At 43.6% G+C, this 26,939-nt stretch overlaps 1 protein-coding gene across 7 annotated transcripts; it reads right to left on the bottom strand.

Annotated features, from left to right (window-relative positions):
• Positions 1 to 11,468: 11,468 nt before the first annotated feature.
• On the bottom strand, positions 11,469 to 26,387 carry RNASEH1 (ribonuclease H1). 7 transcript variants are annotated; one of them, XM_030555488.1, is made up of 9 exons: positions 26,098 to 26,216; positions 25,157 to 25,219; positions 24,784 to 24,905; positions 21,349 to 21,543; positions 20,349 to 20,448; positions 19,584 to 19,638; positions 18,547 to 18,631; positions 15,376 to 15,500; positions 11,469 to 12,050 (listed from the first exon to the last, which is right to left on the bottom strand). In XM_030555488.1, the coding sequence occupies exons 2-9, from the start codon at positions 25,204 to 25,206 to the stop codon at positions 11,964 to 11,966; spliced, it is 819 nt and encodes a 272-aa protein (XP_030411348.1). In that variant the 5' UTR covers positions 25,207 to 25,219; positions 26,098 to 26,216; the 3' UTR covers positions 11,469 to 11,963. The 7 variants fall into 7 exon arrangements, with proteins under 7 accessions (XP_030411348.1, XP_030411349.1, XP_030411355.1 ...); XM_030555489.1 differs by having other exon boundaries at positions 25,157 to 25,216; XM_030555495.1 differs by lacking the exon at positions 26,098 to 26,216 and adding an exon at positions 25,332 to 25,381.
• Positions 26,388 to 26,939: the final 552 nt, after the last annotated feature.

The raw sequence follows: 26,939 nt of genomic DNA, 5'->3' as shown, positions 1-26,939 counted from the left end.
AAGAATCTGTGTTTGCCTGGTCATCAGGCAAGAGGATGAAGGTACACTTACGTGCATGCAGCGGCGTATTATCGCCTAGGCCGCAAGGCATAGGCCTAGGGCGGCAAATTTGCAGGGGCAGCAAATTTGAGCACCCAAGGAGAAGCTCTCTTCCCTGCCCCGCCCACTCCAGCTCGCTTCTGCCTCCTCCACGAGCACGCAGCCGCATCCTGTTTCTCTCCCCTCCCTCGCAGCTCTTGCACCTCAAAAACAGCTGTTTCGCAGAGTAGGGAGGGAGGGGGGAGGAGGGGGAACAGGGAGCGCTGGGGGAAGAGAGGGGGCCAGGGTGGGGATTTGGGGAAGGGATCCAACAGGGGCAGGAAGGGGGCGGAGTTGGGGTGGGGACTTTGGGGAAGGGATTGGAATGGGGCGGGAAAAGGGTGGAGTCGGGGCGGGGCTAGGGGCGGGCAGGGCGACAATTATTTCAGGGCCTAGGGGCGACAAAATCATTAATCCACCACTGTGTGCATGGTAAACAAAGCCATCAGGAGAACAAGTGGGGAAAGATGCACCAGGGTCAATTAACTTTAGAAAGATATAAGGAGAGAGAAAAAGCCATTTTGGCATCCTTCACCTGAAGAGACAAAGGAACTGAGCACTTGGAGCTCTGTGAAGGCTCTGGCTCGAGAGTCTGGTCAACGCTGCTGGAAAAGAGACTTGATTAGAAACACTTTGAACAAGAGAGTCTAGTTGGTTAAATCAGATCTTAGTCTTAGAAGCATATACACCTCTACCTTGATATAACGCTGTCCTTGGGAGCCAAAAAATCTTACCGCGTTATAGGTGAACTTGCTTTGATCCACCGGAGTGCGCAGCCCCCCCGGAGCACTGTTTTGCCGCATTATATCCAAATTCATGTTATATCGGGTGGCGTTATATCGAGGTAGCAGTGAAGTTACTTTTGTTTGCTTGTAACTCTTTCTATCTTTATTCCTTATACTTAGTATCACTTAAACCTATGACTTTTTGATTAAGGAAACTTGTTTTTACTTTTAATGTAAGCCAAGACAGTGCTGTGATTGAAATAAGTGTCTGTGAAGCACCAGTTAAATTAATGGGTTGCTGTATACTGACTCTTTACAGAAGTAGTGATCTTAACTTCTGTGAGTGTTCCAGGACATTACAGGGAAGATGGTTCAGGGGAAATGTGGGCCGGGTGGGGGGAGGTATTGGGGTCACCTTGCAAGCATTAACCAAGGCTGGTGGAAACCAGGGTTAGGCTATTGTGCTATGAGTATGCTGTTGGTGTCAGGGCTTTCAGCCAGGACTGCACAGTACAGATAAGCCCAGGGCTACAGGACAGGCAGTGACACAACCTTTTACTGATCTGAGTTGAACCTCAAGGTGTTACACTTAGCATTACATAGAACTTTATGTGTCCAAAGCATGGGTGACTTCTGTTTTAGGCTCAGATCAAGCCCCAGGGTCCTAAGTTGGACACCCAGAAAATGAGGAACATAATTAGTGACCACCTCTGAAAAGTTTGGTTAAGTGACTTGCCCACCATCATATAGGAATTCTGCTGCAAAGTCAGGGATAGAATACAATTCTCCAGATCAGCATTCAACTGCCTTAACTACAAAGTCAACCTTTCCACGTCTGCAATCCACTACCTTCCAAGTTCTCCAACACATGAAGCAGAGGTAATACAGATAATTTTTTCTTCACTATACAATCCTGATTCATCCCCAGAGTATGGTGACTCCAGTGCATTGAATAAGGCAGAGGTTCTGTGGAAAAAATATTTTGTGATCATGTAACTAGAGACTGTATCATAAATAATGCATATTGACATAGGTAGGACCCTACCAAATTCACAGTCAATTTTGGTCAATTTCATGGTCATAGAAAATTCAAAATTGTAAATTTCATGATTGCAGCTATTTAAATCTGAAATTTCATGGTGTTGTTATTGTAGGGGTCCTGACCCAAAAAGGAGTTGTGGGAGGCAGTGGGTCTCCAGGTTATTGTAAGGGGGGTTGCAGCATTGCTACCCTTACTTCTGCCCTGCTGCTGGTGATGGCACTGTCTTCAGAGCTGAGCAGGTGGAGAGCAGCAGCTGCTGGCCAGGAGCCCAGCTCTGAAGGCAGAGCTGCTGCCAGCAGCGGAGCAGAATTAAGGATGGCATGGTATGGTATTACCACTCTTACTTCTGTGCTGCTGCCTGCAGACTTGGGCCCTTATTCAGCAGGAATTATTTAAGCTTAGTACCAGTGTAGACACAAGAACAAATGGGTATAAACTGGACACTAGGAAGTTTAGACTTGAAATTAGATGAAGGTTTCTAACCATTAGAGGAGTGAAATTCTGGAACAGCCTTCCAAGGGGAGTAGTGGGGGCAAAAGACATATCTGACTTTAAGACTAAACTTGATAAGTTTATGGAAGGGATGGTATGATGAGATAGCTTAACTTTGGCAATTGATCTTTGATTATCAGCAGATAAGTATGCCATGTGGGCGGTGATGGGATGTTGGATGGGATGGGATCTGAGTTACTGCAGACAATTCTTTCCTGCTGGCTGGTGAGTCTTGCCCACATGCTCAGGGTTTAGCTGATCGCCATATTTGGGGTCGGGAAGGAATTTTCCTCCAGGGCAGATTGGCAGAGGCCCTGGAGGTTTTTCGCCTTCCCCTGCAGCGTGGGGCATGGGTCACCTGCTGGTGGATTCTCTGCAGCTTGAGGTCTTCAAATCACAATTTGAGGGCTTCAATAACTCGGACATAGGTTAGGGGTTTGTTATAGAAGTGGATGGGTAGGGTTCTGTGGCCTGCTTTGTGCAGGAGATCAGACTAGATGATCACATTGGTCCCTTCTGACCTTAAAGTCTATGAGTCTATGAGCTGCCACTCTGAAGGCAGCAACACAGAAGCAAGGGTGACAATACTATGATTCCCCCTAAAATAACTTTGTGACCGCCCCTGATATTTCCTTTTGGGTCAGGACCCCTAATTTGGGAAATGCTGGACTCCCCTGTGAAATGTGTATAGTATACAGTAAAAGTACACAAAATACCGGATTTCACAGGGGGAGACCAGATTTCATGGTCCATGATGTGTTTTTCATGGTCGTGAATTTGGTAGGGCCCTACACAAAGGGAGCAAAATTAACCCTGATTTTGTCCTTTCCTGACTTTTGAATGCTTGACTTTGCAACTTCATTGTTCTTTTAACAGTTAGTTTTATTTCCTAGGGTTTTGAAAAAGCAAATTGAAAACTCAAAAAATTCCTTTATGTGGCATCATTTTGATACACATGATTCATCAGCATTTTTGTTCACGTAAGCTTCTAAATGTGTTTAGCTCCAGCTTTGAGCAAGGCATCGCTAGTGTTCCTCCAAACACACTGTCCAAACATTTCACCCAGGGCTAGCTTACAATTTACAGAGCCACAAAGCTGCTAGAAAGCAAGCTGTGAGACACTTGCCTCTCCATTCCCACTGTCAAAGCACAAAGATCAGGTGTTCCAGGCTCATTACCACGGTGGGGATAGGCTTATTCTTCTGTTCTTCTGCCAGAGGGGAAAATCAAGTGGAAGGCTGCCACAGATTTGGAGCTACTTTTGGAGGCGGAAGTCAGGAGGTATTATCTCCTTTTGACCATGGGGGAGTTTGGTGGGGGGGCGGGGATTGCAAGTCTATATAGGACCTGAAGCAATTTCTCATGCTTAAGTCTGGATGTACATACACAAATATGCTGAAACCTTAATTTTTTTCCCAAGTAGGTAGGCTGTGACAAAAGCCAGAAGAAATGCACATTGTTTCTTGTTTTCTTCCATTATTTTAAACCCATTTTCTCTCTTTTGTTCCTGCTCTCATCACATATGCTGCAAATAGCACGATGAGTATCAAATTATTTTTATTTTGTTGATATATCTAAACTGACAAAGGGGAAGATCAAAGGTGATCAGCAGGATTTCTCTAAAGCACATGCTCCACTGATGCCTGGAGGCTGCGTCTCCTCCAGCTCCCTGTGCTGCTGGAAATTCATTTTATGAAATACTTTAGCAAATCAATTCTGAGTCAGATGTGTCTCACAGTATCCTTTGGTCCCTCAAGGCAAAACTGAGGGAATTTCTTCTACGCTAAGCAAGCTGGAGGGGATGTCTGGAAAAGACAGATAGGCATAGAGAAGATGTGCTCTAAGGTACAAGGAATGGAAGATTATTTTAATTTAGGTTTCCTGGGAGAAGATCACCAGTTGGCATCAGGCCATCTGGTTTTTAGGTTTTTTTGTTTTGTTACATTCAGTTTAAGAAATTAAAGGAAATAATGCAAGAGTTTGGGGTATTTTGGGGAGGCTGGGGTACCATATGAAAAATCTTAATTTTGGAATTCAATTTTTCTTTGTATTTTATGTAAAAGTTGATCATTTCTCCAATGATATTTTTTAAAGCAAACACATTCACTCCTAACTGGAACAACTTGACATGTTTCATCAGTTACATTTTCAATGCATATTCTGGAATGGTGCTTCATTCAGTGACTGCACTAATTTTTTCACATGTAATACAGATGCTGAGAGCAAATGCGGGCTAGAAAACACTGATATATAGTTAGTTGTATGTGGCAGGGCACTAAGCAGAAGGAAGATATGTTTTTAAATTCTACTGTGCAAATAACTAAAGGAGATAATGGAACTAAATGTGTGCTTTGACATTAGCAGAAAATATCATTTTAATGTCACTACTTGTATTAGGAAACAAAGTAGCATGGACAGTTGTATATGGTAAAGGCATGTCTACACTATGAAATTAGATTCATTTTATAGAAGTCTATCTTTAGAAATTGATTTTATACAGTTGATTGTGTATGTCCCCACTAAGTGCATTAAGTTGGCGGAGAACATCCTCAGAACCACGGCTAGCATCGACTCACGGAGCAGTGTACTGTGGGTAGCTATCCCACAGTTCCCACAGTCTCTGCTGCCCATTGGAATTCTGGGTTAAACTCCCAATGCCTGATGGGGCAAAAACACTGTTGTAGATGGTTTTGGGTACATGTCGTCAGTCTCCCTTCCCTTCCTCCCTCCCGTCCCAACTGCAGACAATCATTTGGCGCCTTTCTTCCTGGGTTACCCGTGCAGGCACCATAGCACAGCAAGCACGGAGCCTGCTCAGCTCACCACTACTGTTGTGAGCATTGTAAACTCCTCGCACATTATCTTGCAGTATGTGCAGATCCCAGCTAAGAGACAGCAGCACGAGGATGACTGTGAGGAGCACATGGACACAGATGTTCCTGAAAGCACGGGATGTGGCAATTGGGACATCAACAGTGGGGCTGGTTGATACAGTGGAACGCCGATTCAGGGCCAGGCAAACAAGCACAGACTGATGGGACGGCATAGTATTGCAGGTATGTTGCAGTACCAGTGGCTGCAAAACTTTCGCATGCATGAGGCCACTTTCCTGGAACTCTGCGAGTTGCTTTCCCCCACCCTGAAGCACAGGAATACCAAGATGAGAGCGGCCTTGACAGTTGAGAAGCGAATGGCGACAGCCCTGTGGAAAGCTTGCAAAGTCTGACTGCTACCAGTCAACTGGAAATCAATTTGAAGTGGGCAAATCTACTGTAGGGACTGCTGTGATTCTAGTACCCAATGCAACTGACGTTCTGCTATCAAGGGAAGTGAGTCTGGGAAATGTGCAGGTCATAGTGGGTGGCTTTGCTGCAATGGGGTTCTCTGTAGTGGGGTGATAGAATGCATATCCCTATCTTGGCACCAGACCACCTTGCCAACCAGTATGTAAACCGCAAGGGGTACTTCTCAATGGTGCTGCAAGCACTGGTGGATCATAAGGGACATTTCACCGACATCAATGTGGGATGGCCAGGAAAGGTGCATGATGCTCGCATCTTTAGGAACTCCGGGCTGTTTGAACAGCTGCAAGAAGGGGTTGAAATATCAATAGTTATACTTGGAGACCCAGCCTACCCCTTGCTGCAATGGCTCATGAAGCCGTACACAGGCACCCTGGACAGTAGTAAGTAGCACTTCAACTATAAGCTGAGCAAGTGCAGAATGGTGGTGGAATGTGCCTTTGGACGTTTAAAAGCTTGCTGGCGCTGTTTGCTAACTAGGTTAGACCTCAGCGCAACCAATATTCCCATTGTTATTGCTGCTTGCTGTGTACTCCAAAATATCTGTGAGAGTAAGGGGGAGATGTTTATGGCGGGGTGGAAGGTTGAGGCAAATCACCTGGCGGCCAGTTTTGGCAGCCAGACACCAGGGTGATTAGAAGAGCACAGCTAGGTGTGCTGCGCATCAGAGAGGCTTTGAAAACCAATTTCATAACTGTCCAGGCTACCGTGTGAGAGTTGTGTGTGTTTCTCCTTGATGCAAACCCGCCCCCTTTGTTGATTTTAATTCCTTGTAAGCCAACCACCCTCCCCACTTCGATCACAGCTGGCAAAGGAAATAAAGTCACTATTGTTTTGAAACCATGCATTCTTTAATTTTTTTTTCAAAAAAGTGATATAACTGACAAGGTAGCCCCAGTGGGGTAGAGTGGAGGAGAAGGGAAGGACGAGGCCACATTGCTTATTGTAGCCACACTACAAATCAAAACTGTTTGAATGACAGCCGTCTGTTGCTTTGGCCATCCTCTGGAGTGGAGTGGCTGGGTGGCCGGAGGCTCTCCTCCCCTTCCCCCTGTTCTTGGGTGCCTGGGTGAGGAGGATATGGAATTTGGGGAGGAGGGATGGCTAGGTTACAACAGCTCATGGTAAAAATGGCTGAGACTGGTTAGAACTAGCTCATAGGAAGGGGGCATGAACATAGTAAGGAAGAGATAAGACAGTTCCAGAGAACATAGGAAAAGTGCACAAACAGTGTGGTTGCTAAGACAGAGTATAAGACAGACTGTGAGAAGTTTGGCACTCTGTGGGACTTTTTCACAGGCCACCATCAAGATCCATTGATGCAGACCCAGAGGCCTCATTCTGGTGCTTGGCCAGCTCCATTGTGGGAGTTTGCTGCTAGGACTGCATAAACTTAGAGTGCTGTTAATGGTTCATAGTTGCTTAATTAGGCATTCAATAAACTTTGCTTAATCAGAGAGTGGAATGCTCTTGTCCACTTACTGGTGTGCCCCAATTCATCCACAAAATTCAGTCAGTAGTTGTGGAATCCCTGCCATTGGAGGTTTTAAAGAACAGGTTGGCCAGGGATGGTCTGTGTTTACTTGGTCCTGCCTCAGTGCAAGGAAATGGACTAGATGACCTCAAGGTCCCTTCCAGTTCTACATTTCTATGTACAGGTCTACAATCCTGATCTTATCTCAGAATCACCTTGTACATCCCCTCCGTCTCCCCCTCTCCCTCAATCAGGTTACTTAACATCACTCTCATCAGTTTTCCCATCTGTGTACTAAAGAAGATAATGCTTGCAGGGATGGGGTGAGAATTGATGTCTGTTAAGTGCTTTGAAATCTTGGATGAAAGATGCTGTAGAACTGTAAGTGTACTACTGCTATCTGCTCAGTGAAATCAGGGGCCTCCTATCTGTGTCTTCTTGGCCATTCAGTGATACCAGAGATTCTCTTTTAGCTCCAGTAGCAGGGGCCTGTGCGTCTAGTGTAGGATGAGAGGTCTATTTACACTGTTGTTGTGAAATTCCAAATAGCTATGATGTGCAGCCTGCAGTGTTCAGAATTGGAGCCTGCATATACTGCAGCTGTAATACACAAAATCCCCTCTAGCAATTCTCCAACATCACAAACTAATCACTGGGGAGGCAAGGTCGATGAGGTATCTTGCTTTTGAGCCACAGAGCTCTTCTTTGGGTCTGGGAAAGGTACTCCATGGGTCAGCTAAATACAAGGTGGAACAGATTGGTTAGCATAAGCAGTTAATATATATCTAAGGGGCCACTCACTGTAGAGTGGCCCATTAACACCTCTGCAGTCCCACTACAGATTGATGTTTGATGGATGAAGGAAAAAAGGCAGAAATACTACTGTAGAAGAGATGCTTGGAAGCATTTGTGCTTGTTGCACACAGTATAAATGCAGAGTGCTGCCGATTCCTCAGAAAGGCCTTCTTCCTCCCATATAATTACATAAACCTATGCTAAAGTATTGTCAAGAATGCAAAGTCAAGTAATCCCAGAATTAAGGTTGTTCCATCTTTATTTGGTCCCCTTTTGCATACATATGATAGTGACTTCACTTACATGGTCACATTGTTTTGGCCACAGGATCCCTGCCACATTCAGTGCATAGGATGGACAGTGGTCACTGTACTGGTGGATGTTCAATATTTCCATTAGTTCTATTCATTGCTCAGGGTGCAGCTTTGGCTTTATTTACAGCCCACCATCTAAATGCCAGGCCTACTATAAAATTACTCATTCATGGACTTTTCCATGGTTTAATGACTTGCCCAGCATTATACAAAAAATTGCGAAGCAGAGGGGCAGGGAAAGAATCCAGCCAAATTTTCAGGGTGGCATTCAATTGGATAGAATGTCCTGGCTGGGGGGGCATATAGAAAATTTAGGAACTGGTCATTTCATTAAAAACAGCCAATGCCTACACACAAGGGAACCAAAGTAAGATTACAATGGCAACCTTAATTCTGGGATTTCCCAATTGTTGAGTGCTTACTTTGAAGGCATAACATTATTTTAACTTGGAACTGAGGAAGCAGAGAGAGTTCATTAATCTAGTAAAATTAAGGGGTAGATGTAATTAGAAGCTTTTATAAATGCTCCCTGACAAACCTAACCCCTGTCACATCAATTTAAATAGACTCGGTTTGTGTTTTTCTGAACTGGCAACCATAAGGCCTGTGTTTCAACAGCTAAACTGTCCGATGAACCACGAACACCAGCAGAAGTTCTGCAGGCCACATACAACCCTGCAATACACCTCTGAAGCCTCCATTACCCTCAAGTGACCCCCATGTAAATCCACTTAAAGGTACTCCAGCTGCTATAATTGGGCATGCTGAACCTGAGCTACTGAGAGTGATTTGTGATACAGGAAAAGTCTAGTTTACCCAGCAAAGCCTACATTAAAGTAACAAATTTGCTCAGTTTGAAAGTAAACGTTTAGTGTATCAGCAAGACACCACATAGGCAACTCTACAGCTAAGTTTAATAAAGGCCTTGACTAGACTGGAGATTTGCCCCTTTGTAGTCATCGATGTAGTTGAAATGGTATAATCCAAGCAGAGGAAGGCAAAGCTATTTCGAGCAGTGGAGCTTGCACTTATTCCACTTGAAACCAGGGTCAAAATGAGTACCTTTGCTCATCTACACTAGACATGACTAGTTTGGCTTATACCAGTGATTGGAATTGGGGCAAAACTCCTACAGCTCACATCATATGAAGATAGAATTTTATACAATATGAAAGATTAAGAAAATAGGATTTAAAAAAAAAATTGATATTGTAAAGAACAGCATTTCAATAAGTACAGAAACGCTAGAATAGAGGAGGTGGAATTCAGATGGGAAAAGGATCAAAGTGACTAATACAACAGAGGGAGCAGCTGTAGAGGATCCCTTGCTACTACTGAGAGGGAAAAAAGACAAAAAGGTGAATAAAGCTGCATGTCTCAAGGTTGAGGGGGAATGACCAATGCCCAGGAAAAGTGGCAATGGTCAGAAAACGTCAAGTGAACGACCGAGTTGGTAGCTAAGCGTCAATACACTACTGAATGTCAGAAAGAGGAAAGGAGGGGAAAAGCTTTAGTGTCAGAGCAACAAACTGAAACCTAAATAACATAGGGGAAACAGAGGGGAGAGTCAGGAAGTGAAGCCCCTAAGGAGGGGGAAGAAGGGAAGAATCAGACTGCACATAAGGGAAAAAAAGAAAAAAATGGGTGGGGGAAGCTGGCACAGGAAGGGGCTAGAAACAAGAGCAAATGCATGTTCAGTGGGTAACATATGGGCAAAAAAAAAAAAAAAGGAGGCTGGTATGGAAGAATGGCCACGAAAACAGAGCTGACAGTAGACAGCAATTTATAAAGAGATTGTCATGCATCCAACGAAGTGGGCATTCACCCACGAAAGCTCATGCTCCAATACATCTGTTAGTCTATAAGGTGCCACAGGTCTCTTTACTGCTCACAATCTCTTTATAAAAGCAGCAAAGTATGTTTTCAACAGGACTGAAAGAAAGGAAATCAACTGGGAAAGAGGTCAGCAGAATCAAATCATAGGTAAAGAGGAAAAATGGAAATGAGGCGGGAATGGGGTTAACATATGTCAATGCAGCAAGAGAGGGGGTGAGCATGTCAGGACAATGTGTTAAATTCTTCTCCATGGGGAAAGAAAAATGGGACAGGCACAGGGGAGAGGGAAACAGAACAAAAAAGTTACAAAGGTTTAAGAAGGGAAAAGAAAACAGGAAAATAACTTAAAAGCATGGTGGTGCTAGAGACGCAGGAGCAGAAAAAACAATGGGAACTCAAACGTGGCACAGGAAGAAATTCACAGAAGCAGGCAAAAAAGCAGGAATCAAGTAGTATGTCAGACCATATGGTTATATGTAGAGAAAATCAGCATGAAAGTCACCAGAATGCACATGGATTCGAGTGTGAAACCATCACTCTCAGTGAACAGGTGTAAGACAATGCAACAGTACGAAGTCACTCAGGAGCCCATCCTGTGATGGCAATAGCTGATTAGGGGCCAGTTACAGGTTGCTTCAGGAAGAAGCTGGAAGCAAAGTCTACAGAGGACTTGAAATTCAAGTGGCTGGAAAAGGAAGCATGTCTAATGCTTCCCTGCATTGTTCCCTGATTGTTACCTCTGCAAGTCTGGACAAACTCACACTTTACAGCAGCTTATACGGATACTTTTGAGGTTGTAAAAGGTTAACCGGTTAACCAGACCGTAACCATTTACCCTGGCAGCTGGCTGGCCATGCTGGGTCGGCCACACGGATCCATGTCGGGCTGGCAGGACCCCAGCCCTTGTCGCAGTGGGCAGCTGCGGCAGCCTACAGCAGGGCCCAGGCCTGCAGCCCCAGCAGGACCCCAGCCCCTGCCCGCCCGAGCAACCTCTGTTAATAGTTAACCGGTTAAATGATGTAATTTTAATCATTTAACCGGTTAACTTTAACCAAATATTTACATCCATAATACTCTTACAAGCAAACATACAAACAAATACACTGCTACCGCAATAATGCCACCCGATATAACATGAATTTGGATAAAATGCGGTAAAGCAGTGCTGTGGCGGGGCGGGGCTGCACATTCCAGTGGATCAAAGCAAGTTCAATATAACATGGTTTCACCTACAATGCGGTAAGATTTTTGGCGCCCAAGGACAGCTTTATGTTGAGGTAGAGGTGTACTTGTTAGCATTTGAGGAAGTGCAGTTGGGGAAAGTTATGTTTTATAGGATTATGCAGTTCAAATAATTACCACTGCACTTTGGTTTTTTCTATGCTATTTGCTTATAAACATACTAACATCAAACTTCTCAAGTTTAAATTTATTTCAATACTTTTGGTAAAGGGAAAACAACATCTGTCTAGCATTCAAATTGTAACAGATTTCCCTTCATAAACTTTTTTAAACAATTATACTTCGTAAAACCCAAAATTTTATCTCCATTATGGAACATCTAAAAAAATTCTTAACAGGCATTGTGGCAACTGGGACTAAAAATACTGGACACCTTTCTTTTACCAATATTTGAATGTTCAGTTAATTGTTAAACAAGCCTCTACCAACAAAGCAGTGATTAACCAAGTCACCTGAACACCCTAAAAAAGTAGGTGTGTTTATACAGGACAGCGTATATTTAAAATGTTAAACCAGAAATAAGGTAAGTATAGTTATAACAAAGTTTAAATTAACTTATTTTGAACAATTCCAACTGGAAGTTTTCACACTGAGAAGAGTCTGTCTTATGAATCAAACAGTCTTTAGTTAGCAAGAATGAAGTTTTCTAGTCATGATAGCATGCTAGAAGTTTTGTTTTCCAGCTCCTTCTCTTGCAAGTCTATCAGCTGCTTCATTTCCTGTAAAGCCAGCATGACCAGGAACATGCATCTGTTGAGAGAAGTCTAAAAGTTATTCGAGTCAACACCCTACCAAGATTCAAATAGTCAAGAGACCACACCAAATCTGATCACCTGGTCATTCTTTATTAATCCCAAGTATAATAGCACCTCTCTAGAGTATTAAGTAATTGCTTCTACATATAGTAGGGCTTCTCACAGCTAGATTCTTTTAACTGGTTCCTATCTCAGAGTTAGAGCCTTATTTTATTTATTAAAATGAAGGTAAGCCTCGAGCAGATATCCAATGCTGAGTGCCAACTCCATACATTACTAATGCAAAAAAAAACCAAAAACCCCAAACCCACACTTAATATGCATTAGCAATTATAAACCCAAACCTTTCCAACCCATAGCCATTTCCCTCCCCAGAGGTTTGAAGGTGCGGGGAAAGATGGGCTCCACATTATGTCCAGAAGGTTGCACAGAGGTTCTGGCAGTAGAAGCGAGAGGAGTAAAAAGTTCTAAAATCAAGGACTCATCATGGAGGAGACCCATGATGAACATAAATGGATGGAGGCTAACAGGAATACAACTACAGCACTATAACAACCAGCAGAGAGAAAGGGCTTTCCTGGCTAAAAATCAACACCCTGAACACCATCCTTAAATCCTGGACCATTAGCTACACATACTGCTGACATTAAACCCTTCTTAAACAAGTTAGAGCAGTATTCAGTACTAGCTTCATTTTTCAAGTGGTCTCAAAATATAGAATATGTGCAGCAACATGTGGCGCTCTCACCCTGAGGTGACAAAGACATATAGTTGGTTGAGGTCTAGACTAGAAGTTACTACACCAGTTGCAGATGAACTCAGTGATCCAGGAGCAGCCCAGAATCTATTGGCTCAAATAACAGAAGGGTAGCTGTGTTAGTCTGTATCCACAAAAACAGTGAGGAGTCCGGTGGCACCTTAAAGAGGGATTTAATTGGGCATAAGCTTTCATGTGTTTTTCTTTCCCCTACTTCTTCAGATGCATGGAATGAAAATTACAGACACAAGCATAAATATACTAGCACATGAAGAGAAGGGAGAACCAGTGATGATAAGGCCAATACAGTCAGGGTGGGTGTGGCCCACTCCCAATAACTGATGATATGCTAGAGAGGTTTTAGCTGGGGGCTGTAAGTTATTTTTCTTGTTGGGCCTGTCCTGTAGTAGGTGGCTTCTGGGTACTTGTCTAACTCTGTAAATCTGTCTCCTCACTTCTCCACCTGGGTACTGTAGTTTTAAGAATGCTTGATAAAGATCTTGTAGGTGTTTGTGTTTGTCTTTGAAGGATTTGAGCAAATTGGGTTGTATCTTAGGGCTTGGCTGTAGACAATGGATCATGTGATGTGTCCTGGATGGAAGCTGGAGGCGTGTAGGTCCTCTCTTGGTATTGAGACCTCCTCAATCAATTATTGGGAGTGGACCACATCCACCCTGACTGTATTGGCCTTGTCATCACTGGTTCTCCACTTGTAAGGTAACCCCCTTCTCTTCATGTGCCAGTATATTTATGCTTGCATCTGTAATTTTCACCCCATGCATCTGAAGAAGTATTTTTTTACCCATGAATGCTTATACCCAAATAAATCTGTTAGTCTTTAAGGTGCCACGAGACTCCTCGTAACTCAAATAAGTCATTTACCTCTTTTACATATGGCAGTCTCACTGAAAGGCTATAATATAAGCTCTGCCACCATTTCTCAAACACAACATTCTCAGCTCTCACTTAAGTGCCAAGTTCATGAAATGCAGCACTGTCTGGTTTTCAGACTAGCACAGGATACTCCTCTTATTGTGTCAAGTATCAGAGGGGTAGCTGTGTTAGTCTGGATCTGTAAAAGCAGCAAAGAGTCCTGTGGCACCTTATAGACTAACAGACGTATTGGAGCATGAGCTTTCGGGGTGAAGTGAGTATTCACCCATAGAAGCTCATGCTCCAATACGTCTATTAGTCTATAAGGTGCCACAAGACTCTTTGCTCTTCTTATTGTGGTGATTTGTTCTGTAAAATATGAACAGTTCCACCAATTCTATTCCCAATGCAGCACTACTGGAGAGAAAGTGTAGAGTGGAAGCCTATAAAGACAAGACTCCCTCCCTGAAGTGCCAGAATACAGTGCTCCAGCCACTGTCAGATGGATTTTCTGCTGTATTTGGAAGTTTATGTTTTGTTTATAGCCAGGGGAAGTCAGATAAAAGACAGATTAAAATTTTAGTTCAGTACAGTTGTTTGCTTAACTGCATCCCGGAGCTTATATTTCTACTAGTGAGACAAGGTGGAGGAGACAATATCTAGTCAGCCTTTGACATCTGAACAGAATACATCAGTGGAGTATTTGAATGACAGCAAAAGTACAATAAGGGAAGCAACTTCCTCTAGGAAAAGTCCCCTATGAGAAGTATGAAGCCTCCACTTATGCCCACTGTATTGTTTTGTAGGGATTACTTAATAGTTCATTTCCTTGGATTCTGTTTCACTAGCCATAAAGGCAATGGTGCAGAGATTTGATTCTGAGTTAGGTATCTCTGGAAGGTTACAGGCAAATTTAGAATAATTAGAAATGTAGCTATGGGGACAATAAGTTCTTCTCAATGCTGCATTTATTTCTACTAGAAGAGTTAAAGGTTATAGACTCAATTTAAAATAATATAACTAGCTACTCAGAAAAAAGTTACTGTATCCTACTTCTACATTTGAGACACAGTTCTTACCAAATTGAGAGCTAACATAGGTTTTCTAAGGACTGTCATATTCATGCTTCCAACAGTCTTGGAAAAGCTTTGAATATACCACAGAAAATCTGAGTTAGTTTGTTTTGCACCCTGCTGGCTTCTGACACATTTCAGTTCTGCTAAAAAGTAAAAAAAAAAAAAAAAAGTTTTACTGTATCAAGTTACATACCCTGAAAATTGATTAATTTAAGAATTCTTAAATTTTTGACCTTCAGCTCTAACCATCCTCTGTTAGTTTCTCTGTATTTTAGTTAGATCTGAGCTTTGCACCTTTTTCCTGGAAATACCCTAGAGATTTAACTGTGGTGATTTTCTTGGTGGGCAATATATGAGCAAATGTTTAAGTATATTGTTTGATAGGATCTACTAGATCCTTTTATGTGTATTTCTTAAATTATTACTTGGTAACAGAATCTTGATTATTTTGGATGGAGCTAATAATTTTCCTGCTACTTACGTGGATTCATGGTAGTTTTACATTTATTAAAATTCCTTATGATGCTCTTATTTGTGAAAACGTATAAAATATTTTTAGAGGCAAAAGTTAGTAGAGCTTATTCAGTCACAATTACCACCACCAAATTACTCACCCACTGAATTTCCATTCCCTCTGAAAGCTTATCAAGTCTTTCAAAGTCTTCTTTATTTATTACATCTTTTCCTGTGCTTGTTCTCCAGCCGTTATTTTTCCAGTTGTCTACCCAACTTGTTACACCTATGGAAAACCAAATTAATGTGTTTTATTGGAAGATAGTTACAGTTTCTAAATACAAGTACAAACTGGATATATTTTTAAAATTCAGCAAGAATGTAAATAACTTGTGGCTACTGCATAGGAAGATTATCCATGACCATACCTTTACAAGGAAGTTATTTAGGAAATTTTATCTTTTTTTCAAATCCTTGCCATGTAAAGATCAGAACCAAACACACTAATCACTTCAACAGGGTATTCTAAGTAAAAGTCAAGGACAGGTCTCAGGCTTCCATTAATTTGATTATTGCACGTGACCTGTCCTATGACTTTTTCTAAAAAATACCCATGACAAAAACCTTAGTCTTAGTCATTATCCCCATAACATGCTTTATATTTACTCTAGAGCTACTGTTCTTCCTGTTATCTCTACAGACTATGGGCATGGTCCCACGCCCAATGACTTTAATGCTACAAGACCATACTGCTATCAGTTACTAACTTTCTGCACAACTGCATTAAAGACACAGGTGGCAATCTGTGAAACATGCTGATTTCATTCTCTAATACAGTCTTTCAGAATGACTGTCTCTTTCCAGCATCTGTCCTTACACCTATGCTTCCCCACTGACTGGTACTGATGCTCACCATTTGTGAGCATAATACATGAGTTTAGATTCACTTAAGTGCAAGTTTACCAGGCGAACTGCAATAAATTGAAGTTGAGGGTCTGTTTGCCAATAAAGTTAACAATGTGCAGCTCTAACTAGAGCTTTACTAACTTATTTTATTTGAAGGTCAGAAGAGGCGCATATATGGTGGGAATGCATAAACACCTAAAAAAGAAGGCATATAGCGGAACACATTCAGAACAACATGAACCGTAACATAAACCTAGAAGTCACTGAGAGAAAGTAACAATATTTTAATTAAGAGTTAGAAAGTCATCTACTACTGGTCAAAAAATAATTAACAGTCAATTTGTCCAAGACAGGAATGCCTTTCATTAAACAAGTGTACTAATGAAATAGTTACCAGAATAGAATTGGCCACTTTATGCCTGGCAGTATGAACAAACTAAACTGAGCTGTTAATTCTCATTCCACTAAGGACTCTTTCCAGGAAGCCAGACCAAAAGCTCCCATAACCAGTCCCATCCCCAAATTTGTATGAACTGGTTGCCCCCTGGCGGGGCAACTGAAGTGGAAGGAAACAGATTACTTAATGGATCTATTATTCCTCTTTCCCACCCACTCTGCTCTTCCCCATCTCTTCTGCCTCCTTGCTGGTTTTAACTCCCTGGTCCACTAAGCCCTTGCTTAGCAACTCCTCCACTTTCTGGGGCCAATGCTATTAGGAACCTCCCTTCCACTTTTTCCCCACATAGAAGTGGGAGTTACCAGAGTTTAAGACAGTGGGAAAACGGGACAGCTCCCTGCACTACTACTTCCACCCAAGCATCCCCCTTTCCCTGTCCAGTAGCTCCTTGGCCTCTCCAGGGTGAGGGCATCGCCTCCTAGAGGAGGCATCAAATTACTTCCAGCTCATTTGCCCTCTGAGCTGCTGGCTTATGCTTTGAGGGAAAAACAGATGAAAGTTCTCTCACCTGCAATGCAAAACTCATATAAAGTCTTTGTTCTGCCCAACAGCCTCCCTAATTTTGGGAAAGTATAGCTAAAAACCAATTACACAAATCTCATCCAATTATCTGAGCAACAAGGAAGCCAGACTCGATACTGTACCCAAATCATTAAGCACATATAAACTTTGTCTTGAAAGCACTTAAATAGATCAACTCATCCCAAAAGCCATCAGTCACATTTTACAATGGGAGAAACTGAGGCAGACAAATTGACTTGCCAAACACAGTGATGGTTAGTTTATTAGATCTCAGGAGTTCCCATAAAGAGCTTGTGCTCAGACTACAAGAAAAATTAAAAAGGACTCTGGGATCCAGTCTGTTAGAAGTGACCTGCGAAGAAGAAGATGCAATTGTGCCTTTTGCTTCACATAAAAGACCTAAATGTTTTTCTCTGTCTGCTTTCATGTTAGAAATTCAGGCTATACCTATACTCCGAAATTATAAACCACAAGGGACTGCAAGCTGAGTAAGTGGGGAAAAAGGGGTTTAATCTATTAGAGAACACATTAGCTCCACTGCCTACTACTTATAGGAGGTCTTGTAAAAATTCAACATTAACACCTAAGGTGAAATCTCATAATATATATTGGGAGACACCATCCTCCAGCAGTCTTCCATTAAAACCAGGGAAGAATAGACTTGAATAACATTTCTAGAAGTAAAAACAAGCAGAACAATCTTGAAATGTTTCAGGGTTGTGTTTTTGTTTTTTTTTAAAACTTTGATACAAGAACAAAGGGGCGGGGGGGAGGTGGAGAGGAGGAGAGAACAGGCAGTTTCCTAATACAGTACTACTTTGCTGGCCATTTTCAGATATACAGCCTACATTTATAGGGTTTTGTATGAAAATTCATACACCATTTTGTATATTGCATCCAGAACTTCTGCCAGAAAATCCTTTATTATAGACGTTCAGTATCTGATATTTTAAAACTATTTCCTACATCAGTTGCTAAACTAGGTATCTTGTCTATTCCAGAGTTTGATACAAACAGTGGATGTGATTTTGGCAAGCTATGCAGGGTGTTCTTGGAGTCCTTTTCCCTGCTATTACTGGGAACTGAAATGAGTTATGCATAATCCCTTCCCCACACACCATCTAAAAAAAACACAAACCATTTTACAGAAAGTATCAGAGGGGTAGCCGTGTTAGTCTGGATCTGTAAAAGCAGCAAAGAATCCACTAACAGACGTTTTGGAGCATGAGCTTTCGTGGGTGAATACCCACTTCCTCAGATGCATGTCTGACATGCATCTGAGGAAGTGGGTATTCACCCACGAAAGCTCATGCTCCAAAACGTCTGTTAGTCTATAGGGTGCCACAGGATTCTTTGCTGATTTTACAGAAACAGATTTGTGGGGCTTATACAATGAAGGTATGTATTCTACATTCAATGCACAGCAGAGCTGAAATCATTAACTTACCATTTATAGTGAACTTGCTATCAGTGTAAAGAACCAGTTTCTTGATGTTTTGACTCTTTGCTTGCTCTATTGCTTTGCAGGCTGCCTAAAGGAAGTGTTTCAGTAATCATAATTCAGAAGATTGTGAACAAAAAAATACATACATAAGAAATACAACTAGAGAATTTAGTGTGAAGACAGACACAAAAATTGCAGTAACATATCAGATGTCCCACAGTCGAGAAGTCTGTCAGAGACAGGATACAACATGCCTCAGTGGAAGGTGGAAGACAGAGTAGCTGATTATAGAATAACTAGTCCCTAGAAGAAACTTCTTAATCCTGCCAGCTAATGATTGGCTCATCCCTTCAACCATGAGCGTTTATATACTGGCTATTTTCCTCTAATAGAACTGTGGATGTTCTGATTATTCACATAAATGTCTGATGCTGTTTTGAATCTTAAGATCTTGACATCAATGATATTTTATTATTTCAAAGGTTAGTTGTGCATTGTGTTAATAAGTAGTTCCTTGTATCAGTTCTGAATGTCACCTTTCAATTTCATTGGATTATCTTTATCTTTCAAATAGGAGCACCATTTTATCTTCATTACATCAGATACTGTTCTGTAGACCTCCATCATGCCTGCTGTTATTCATTTCATATCTAAACTGAACAGTCCTAATGTTCTCTTTCATAGAAAAAAGTCTTGCCATCATTTGTCTCTGAACTCCTTTCTACTTCTGAACTATCTTCCTTGAGACAGGATGAACAGAACTAAATACAAACATTATGAGGTAGAAACCTCAGAGAAGAAGCCAATGTGAGTTCCAGAAAGCAACTCTACCAACTCCTATGCAGAAATACTGTTAGCAGAATCAGCAGCTTCCTTCTTGACTTGTATCATTGCTAAAACCCCCACAGCAGAGCCCTACTAAATCTAAATTGAATGTCTGAAAATACCTGAGAGCTTTAGCAGCTGATTGAGTTGCGTGGAGTCATAGTGCTCAGTTCTTTCCCACAAGTATAAAACAATTTTAAAATGTCACAACTTACATGTATTTCAGCTCTTTGGTTGGTCTGCCGTCCAGAAAGCCTATCACTAGTATTTCTGTTTAAAGGCAACACAAAAAACATTAGTGGTTCACACTACTGCATGAGTGTATAGCCACAGATTAGGCAGAATTGAGGCATAACTAAAATTTCCCCTGAAAGGGAACTTAAAAACTTAAGTGGCACCTAATCTGAAATTTAGGCATGCTTGGCCCTGTCCCTACTGCAGGTTGAACCTCCAGGTTGAGAACAGTCATTTTAATATAAACTTGTGGAAGCACTTAATGGGAGCCTAAATTAAATCTTCCCAAAGATATTACCTTGCATTTGTCCAGGCTGAGTCTGGTTATATTTTGCCTACCTTTCTAACCTCTACAGGCACCTTTATTTCTGCCCTCAGTGATGGCTGATATTCAATATTCCAATTTAATAACTGAGTTTACTCTTTCTAGCTCATTATTTACATAATTTGGTGATATTATTCAAGAAAGTCTCAGTCAAGTTAAGTATCAGAGGGGTAGCTGTGTTAGTCTGGATCTGTAAAAGGCGACAAGGAGTCCTGTGGCACCTTACAGACTAACAGACGTATTGGAGCATAAGCTTTCGTGGGTGAATACCCACTTCTTCAGACGCATGAAGTAACTGGGTTTCGCATTCTGAAGTAACTGAATTTAAAGGCCATACAATTTAAGTGATGAATTACACAAGACCAATATTAGTAAGTTTTTGTACAGCAAGTGATTTAACTATGATCTCAAAATTACTTACAAAGGGTGGTCTGGTCCCCAATAGACTCCTACTCCAGCACGTGCCTTACGACGTCCATTACTTGAGCAGCAGCCATCTGTATAAACAACTACAGAGTCACCTGCAAGAGATGGATACATGCAATCTATTTAAAATGTCACAAAACAATTTTTAATTGTTCAAAGGCATAAGCCTCTTTCAAATACAGAAAATTGTTTCTTAACAGATTTATATTTCCTCCAATAATGCTCCAGCAACTTCTTCACATAGAAGTTGTATATATCATCCTGCACTGCTGCAGAATCCATGAAATAATTTTAGCCCCAACTTTTTTCACAAGAACTTCAATTTTTGCCAAGCCTCAAGATTGTGTGGAAGAGCTTCATGCCCCCAACTCCAGCTCCAATCTTATTTTTCTAAGATGGCCATCAGTCTCAATGAAAAGTTAAAATACATGTTTAAATGTGTTCACTCAAGTGTATTTACTCAGGGCTCTGACATGATTCCATATCAGTTAAAACATGATTTCATCCTGTTTACAGTGGCCAGATAAAGCCATGTAATGATGACTAGTGTTATATACTCAAAATATGCTTTATGATAAGATTACTTAAATTTATTGTTCTGAAGGCACTCTAAACATCACTATTAGAATGCCAGACGTGTAATTCTTGCATTCAGATATCCAGTTCTCCCACACACGAAAATAAAAGTTTCCTTAATGCCCTACCTCGATCACCTATAAGGGAGAACTAGGGGCTAAATGTCAGCAAGAGGAGATAATTTTCCAGGCATACCATAAAGGTTAGATCTACACTGTTAAACCAAGCAGCAATAGTTGAGGGCTTCTCACAGAAACAGACATGCCAAAGCTTCTTCACTCTAGAGAATTTCAACTTGAACCAGGTTTTGGCTGTTAGTGAGAGCAGCAACTTTAGGGACTTGTTAAATACTCTGTTTAAAATACTTCATATTCATTAAATATACATCAATAAATTGTAGTCCCATCAAAGAGGCTTACCCATATATGAGAATTTATCTTTGCTCACTGAAGGTGCCGAGTATGTCTCATTGTATTTTACACGTTTTCTGTTAGATTCTTCCTCCGAAGACTGCTCATATGGTCTCTTGCATGTGCTGTAACTTGGGCTTGCTGTCTCCATTTCATTCCAGTAGCTGTCACTCTTTTGTGACAAACTAGATATGCCATTAATACCTTACAGAAAAAAAAAAACAGTATTACACACAAATATAAAAGTTAAGTTATAATTTGCATGGCTAATTGTAGCAGTATTAGAAATTATTTGTTAAACTACTAGGGAAGACACTCTGGCAGAAGTATCAAGTTAAATTTCACAGCATTTTAAAAAAAAAAAGAGAACAGAAATCAATGTACAAGTCATCATTAATGCTATGTTAAATTTCAGCAATCAAGACATGCAGCTGTTAAGGTTAAAAATTAACTTAGCCACACTGCACACATGTAGTATTTCTATATTGTGTATAGCTGAGCATAACTTCATGTTTTAATATTACAATTTGGCTTTTCTGTTTCCTAGATTTTTTTTAATCTGTGGCAATATTTTTAGCAAGAGTAAATATATTAAAATAGATTTTTAATTTCCAATTACCAATTTTAGCAGTAGCATAATTAAATTCAATTTTAGAAGAGGAGTTCAATACTCAGACTAAGCCTTAAAGTTGCATAGTAAATAACGATGCCTCACATAACTAAGCCAAAGCCATCTTTGATTTTTCCTTATCTTGGATGTTTTACTAGATACTGAGGATACATGAGCTCAGTGCAGATTAGCAGAAGCACTCAGCATTGCCTTAACTCTACCACCATTAAAAGCCAGTGCTGGGCCCTTTTGAAAATGCCACCCAGTGACAGAGCTGCTGAACTACCACTCTGTCACTGTATCTCCAATCACTTGCCTGGAATATAAAACGGACTACTACAGTTGTGACTAATGAATAGATTGGGGATGGGCTGCAGTGAGCTATAAGGCTAATTAACTCATTAGCTCAGAAGGTAGATAACGCACTGGCAAGAACTGGTAGTGGGAGAAAACCAGGCTCTCAGAATTAGTCCCAAGAGAGATTTCCCACCTTTCCTGTCCTTGACCTAGGGAGTTAAAGATGGTATGCTATTGTAAATAAGATGATGCCGGTGAGGGAGAACACTGTAAATAAACCACATATTGTGTTTACAATCAGAGTGTCTCCAAGTGCTCTCTGTGTGCAGTGGAAGAAGAGCAGAGAGATGCCTTGTTAAACACCCTATAACATTAATGAAAATTTTATGGAAATATTTTAGTTAACTTAATGATAAAAGAAGCATGTCTGACAGTAATTCATCAGTCCTATGCCACAGCAGTTATAACAGTGGTCCCCAAACTTTTTGTTACACCCCTCCCTTACCAGTAAGGGAATCTATCCATGCCCCGAGAACCGCAGTTGGAAGCCAGGCCAGCGCTAGGATTAGGCAGTACTCTTTCCCTGTCCCCCTTGAGGGCAAGCCTGGGCCCCCCACTATGCTCCCCTGAACTTTCCATGCCCCCCCAGGGAGGCACACCCCACAGTGAGGACCTCTGAGTTATAGGATGCAAAATATAATATATGCCACACAACATGTTATGGTTTCAGAGATACTGAGCAGAGAGAGAGTTGTGGGGGTGCCTGTATCTCAGAAAAATCAGACTATTATACCCTATTTTTACCTGCTGTCGCTTCGGAAGTAACACTCACTTGTCTCAGAACAGCCTTCCAACTTTGGTGAAGGCAAGAAACCTAGCTGGTTTTTAAAATGAAGCTTTAACGTGTTGAGACCATTGCTTCTCATGGTGACCTATATAGTCTCATTGTTTACTTGTACTCCCCATCTACTGGTACCCATCTGTCTCTTGTCTGATACTAAAAGTATGTCCACACTAGGGCAGAGCAGCGATGGTGCTGCAGCTGTGTCACTGCAATGCTACAGCACAGGCGCTTCCTACACTGAGAGGGGAAGGATAGCTCAGTGGTTTGAGCATTGGCCTGCTAAACCCAGGGTTGTGAGTTCAATCCCTGAAGGGGCCATTTGGGGATTGGCCCTGCTTTGAGCAGGGGGGTTGGACTAGATGATCTCCTGAGGTCCCTTCCAACACTAATAATCTATAATACTCTAGAAGAGTTTTCCCATCAATGTAGCTAATCCACCTCTCAGAGATGGTACCAAGGGCAATGGAAGAATTCTGCAGCTGACCTAGATCTACACAGAAGGTGAGATTGACTTAAGTATATCACTCCAGGTGTGAAATTTTTCACAGCCAGCAGGGATGTAGTTAGGTCAACCCAATTTTTAACTGTAGACCAGACGTTAAGTGCTAGTGTAGACAAAGCCTTTGTTGGTTGGGGTGTGAAAAAAACAAATACACCCCTAACAGACACAAATTTCACCAACAAAAGTGCCAGTGCGGAAAGCTCCTGATAATGCTGCTTGTTGGAGGTGGTTTAATTATGCTGGCAAGAGAGCTCTATTCTGCTGGCAAAGACCGTTTACACAGGAGACCTTAGAGCAGTACAGCAGTTGCCAACCTTCACACTGTAAATATGCACTTTGACTGTCACAATAAGTAAAAAAAAAATCAAGCTAATCCAGTGTTTCTCAAACTGGGGTAGCTGCTTATGTAGGGAAAGCCTCTGGCAGGCAGGGCCTGTTTATTTACCTACCTGGTCTGCAGGTCTGGCTGATCATGGCTCCCACTAGCTGCGGTTAGCTGCTCCGGGTCAATGGGAGCTGCTGGAAGCAGCGCGGGCTGAGACATACCGGCTGCCGCTTTTAGCGGCTCCCATTGGCTCAGAGCAGCGAACCACGGCCAGTGGGAGCCACAATCGGTGGGACCTACAGACAGGGCAAGTAAATAAACCAGCCCCGCCCACCAGGGGCTTTCCCTACACAAGCGGTGATCCCAGTTTGAGAAACACTGAGCTAATCCCATTTCAAAACAAGGCCAAAACAAGCCAATCCCTAAGAACATGTGACTAAATCCCCCTGGCCTGCAGTCTGGACTGGTGGGCCCGCTGTGCACCCCTGACTCTCTCTCTTCGTCATTGTTTGGCAGGAGTCGATTAAAAAAACAAAGCAACAAGCTAAAGAACTAGTCAACAAGCAACTCACAAGCCAATTAAGCCAAAAGCAAGCCTAATGTCTGCATTTTCTCCATGGGTTTGGCATGTCTGAAGTACAGCTGTTCGGTCTGTAGTGGAAACATAGCCTTATAGTGTACGTTGTTTGGGACATGAGCTGTCACCATCGCAATACACAGCATTTTAACAGTAAGTACACATGGAGATATGTGATGGGACTACCGGCAGGGCACCAGACTCGATACCCCTGGTGGTCCTGTACATATGTTCCTGTACAGACACTGCCCCACGCAGGGGAGGTGGAAGGGGCTTGCTGGGGTACTACCTGCTGAATGGGATGAGGACTGCCGTGACTCGCTGCCCACAAAGGACCAAGCATCTGCCTCGCTGGCAAATTTCTTGAAGCTGGCGGCCGGGTACCTGTTCACCTGCTCTCGGCACTCCTCCCTACAACACAGCAGCGACAGGCGGGCCGTCAGCGCGGGGCTGGGCGGCCCAGAGGTGGGACAGGGGCCCCGCGGGCTCCTCCTACCCCGGCCGACGGGGAAGCCTGGGCGCGACGTGAGGGGCTGAAGAAGCCTGCCCGGGTAGGCCTAGTAGGGAAGGGGGAGCCACGCCGGTGCCTGGGTCCTGCCCCGTACGGGGAGGACCCCCAGGCGGGATGGGAGTGGGGACCACTCGGGAGCAGCCACCCTCACCAGGTCTGATAGACTCCGATCCTCCTGCCTTTGCGCACCGCGTAGAACATGTTGCTCCCGCTGCTGGGGACAAAACAACGGTCAATGAGCGCCGCGAGCAGCCGCCGCAACATGGCGCCGCCGCCCGGCTCGCCCCCACCGGCCCCCAGCCTCGAACCCGCTGCCGCCCACCAACCTGCCTCCCACGCAGACGCTTTCCTCTAAGACGACAGCCTCGCTCGCCCCGCCTACTGCGCAGGCGCAATGCAGAGGCCTCACATCCGAGCTAGCTTAGCCTACCTATTGCGCAGGCGCACTATGCAGCTACCTTCCCGTTCCTTCGGCGAGCGTATTCTACAGCGTAAGAACCCCGACTGCGCAGGCGCATTGCCCAGAGTTCCTTCCAGGACTCGCTGGACGAGCGATTGGCAGACAAGGGCAGGCGGCTCGTTACAGGGCCCGCACGGGACCAAACTGACAGACACGCGTTTTTATTAAGCGGTTCAGGTGAAGCGGGTCGCCCCAAATGCAGGCTGAGCCGCCACGTCTCTATGCGTCGGACCCCTCCCCCCAGAGCGCAGGCCGCGTGGCAGAGCCCCAAAGTCACACCCAGCTTTCCAAACCAGCGCGTGCTTCGGCTCGCGCCCGCCCTGTGCTAGCTGAGCTCCCCGGCCCCGCCCCAGCGTGTGTGCGCGCAGGGCCGCTCTAGCCATTTCGCCGCCCCAAGCCCGGCGGCACGCGCGGGGAGTGCTCTGCCGCTCGCTGGTCCCGCAGCTCCGGTGGAGCATCCGCAGGCACGCCTGCGGGAGGTGTACCGGAGCCGCGGGACCAGCGGACGCCTGCGGGAGGTCCCCCGGAGCCGCCTGCCGCCCTCCCGGCTTGGCGCGCTGGGGCTTGGAGTCGGCCCTGTGTGTCAGGCCGCTTCACCTGCCCAGCAGTTCAGTCTGTTCCCCCCGCCTAACCTCTCCTGGCCTCCTGCCTTCCCGGCTCGGGCGTGCCGCTGCGGGGCGGAGGGAGGCCCGCAGAACCCTCTCGTGGCCCGCAGGGGGGAGCAGAGCTGCTGGGCGCTCCGATGCTCTTTCGGTTTCGGCCCCCAGACTGATTGCGTGCTGCGGTGCTGCTGGGGGTAGGGCAAGGGGGAGAGTTTTGCAGCAGCTCGGCTCAGGAGGGGGCAAATGGGGCAGGCGGCGCGACCAATCAGAGCCTCAGAGGGAACTGCCCCCGGGCGGACTCGCATTGTACTGGAGCGCTGGGGTCTAAGCGGGCGCGACTCGTGGCGCCGAGTGGCTTTGGCGCGGCCTGGGCAGAAGCTCTTGGAAAAGTGGTTTGCTCGGGTGACGGCTAAGTCTGTGCCTAAGGGGCTTCTATTTGAATAGAGGACGGTCAAGGTTAAATGTTTCCTCCATTGTTAGCCCTGCGTGGCCACTCATCATCACCCCTTCGAATTTCATCTCAAGGGGATGTAAAAAGACACAGGACAAAGACCGTCCTTAAAGTCAAAATGGAGTTTGCAGCTTAATAAAAGATATATACAGAGAGTTCCAAATCTCAAACAAAATCCATAAATGGTACATAGACTGATTCCTTACATTGTCACACGTGGGTTCCACGTTTATTACAAACTGACTCTTGCGTTTTACTTCCCTAGCTGCTGGCTGCTGCCCTTGAAACCTCTTTGTACATGGGAGGAAATGCAAATAGCCAGATAAAGATGAAAGTAGGTGTTCCTGGCCCCAGTCTGGAAATTCAGGGGCAGCAATAAGTCTAGTAAAATACAAAAATATGGATCACTTTGACATCAATT

The sequence above is a fragment of the Gopherus evgoodei genome, chromosome 3 (assembly GCF_007399415.2).
Source record: "Gopherus evgoodei ecotype Sinaloan lineage chromosome 3, rGopEvg1_v1.p, whole genome shotgun sequence".
In the NCBI taxonomy this organism is placed as follows: domain Eukaryota; kingdom Metazoa; phylum Chordata; order Testudines; family Testudinidae; genus Gopherus; species Gopherus evgoodei.
This window is presented reverse-complemented; position numbering and strand designations above follow the sequence as displayed.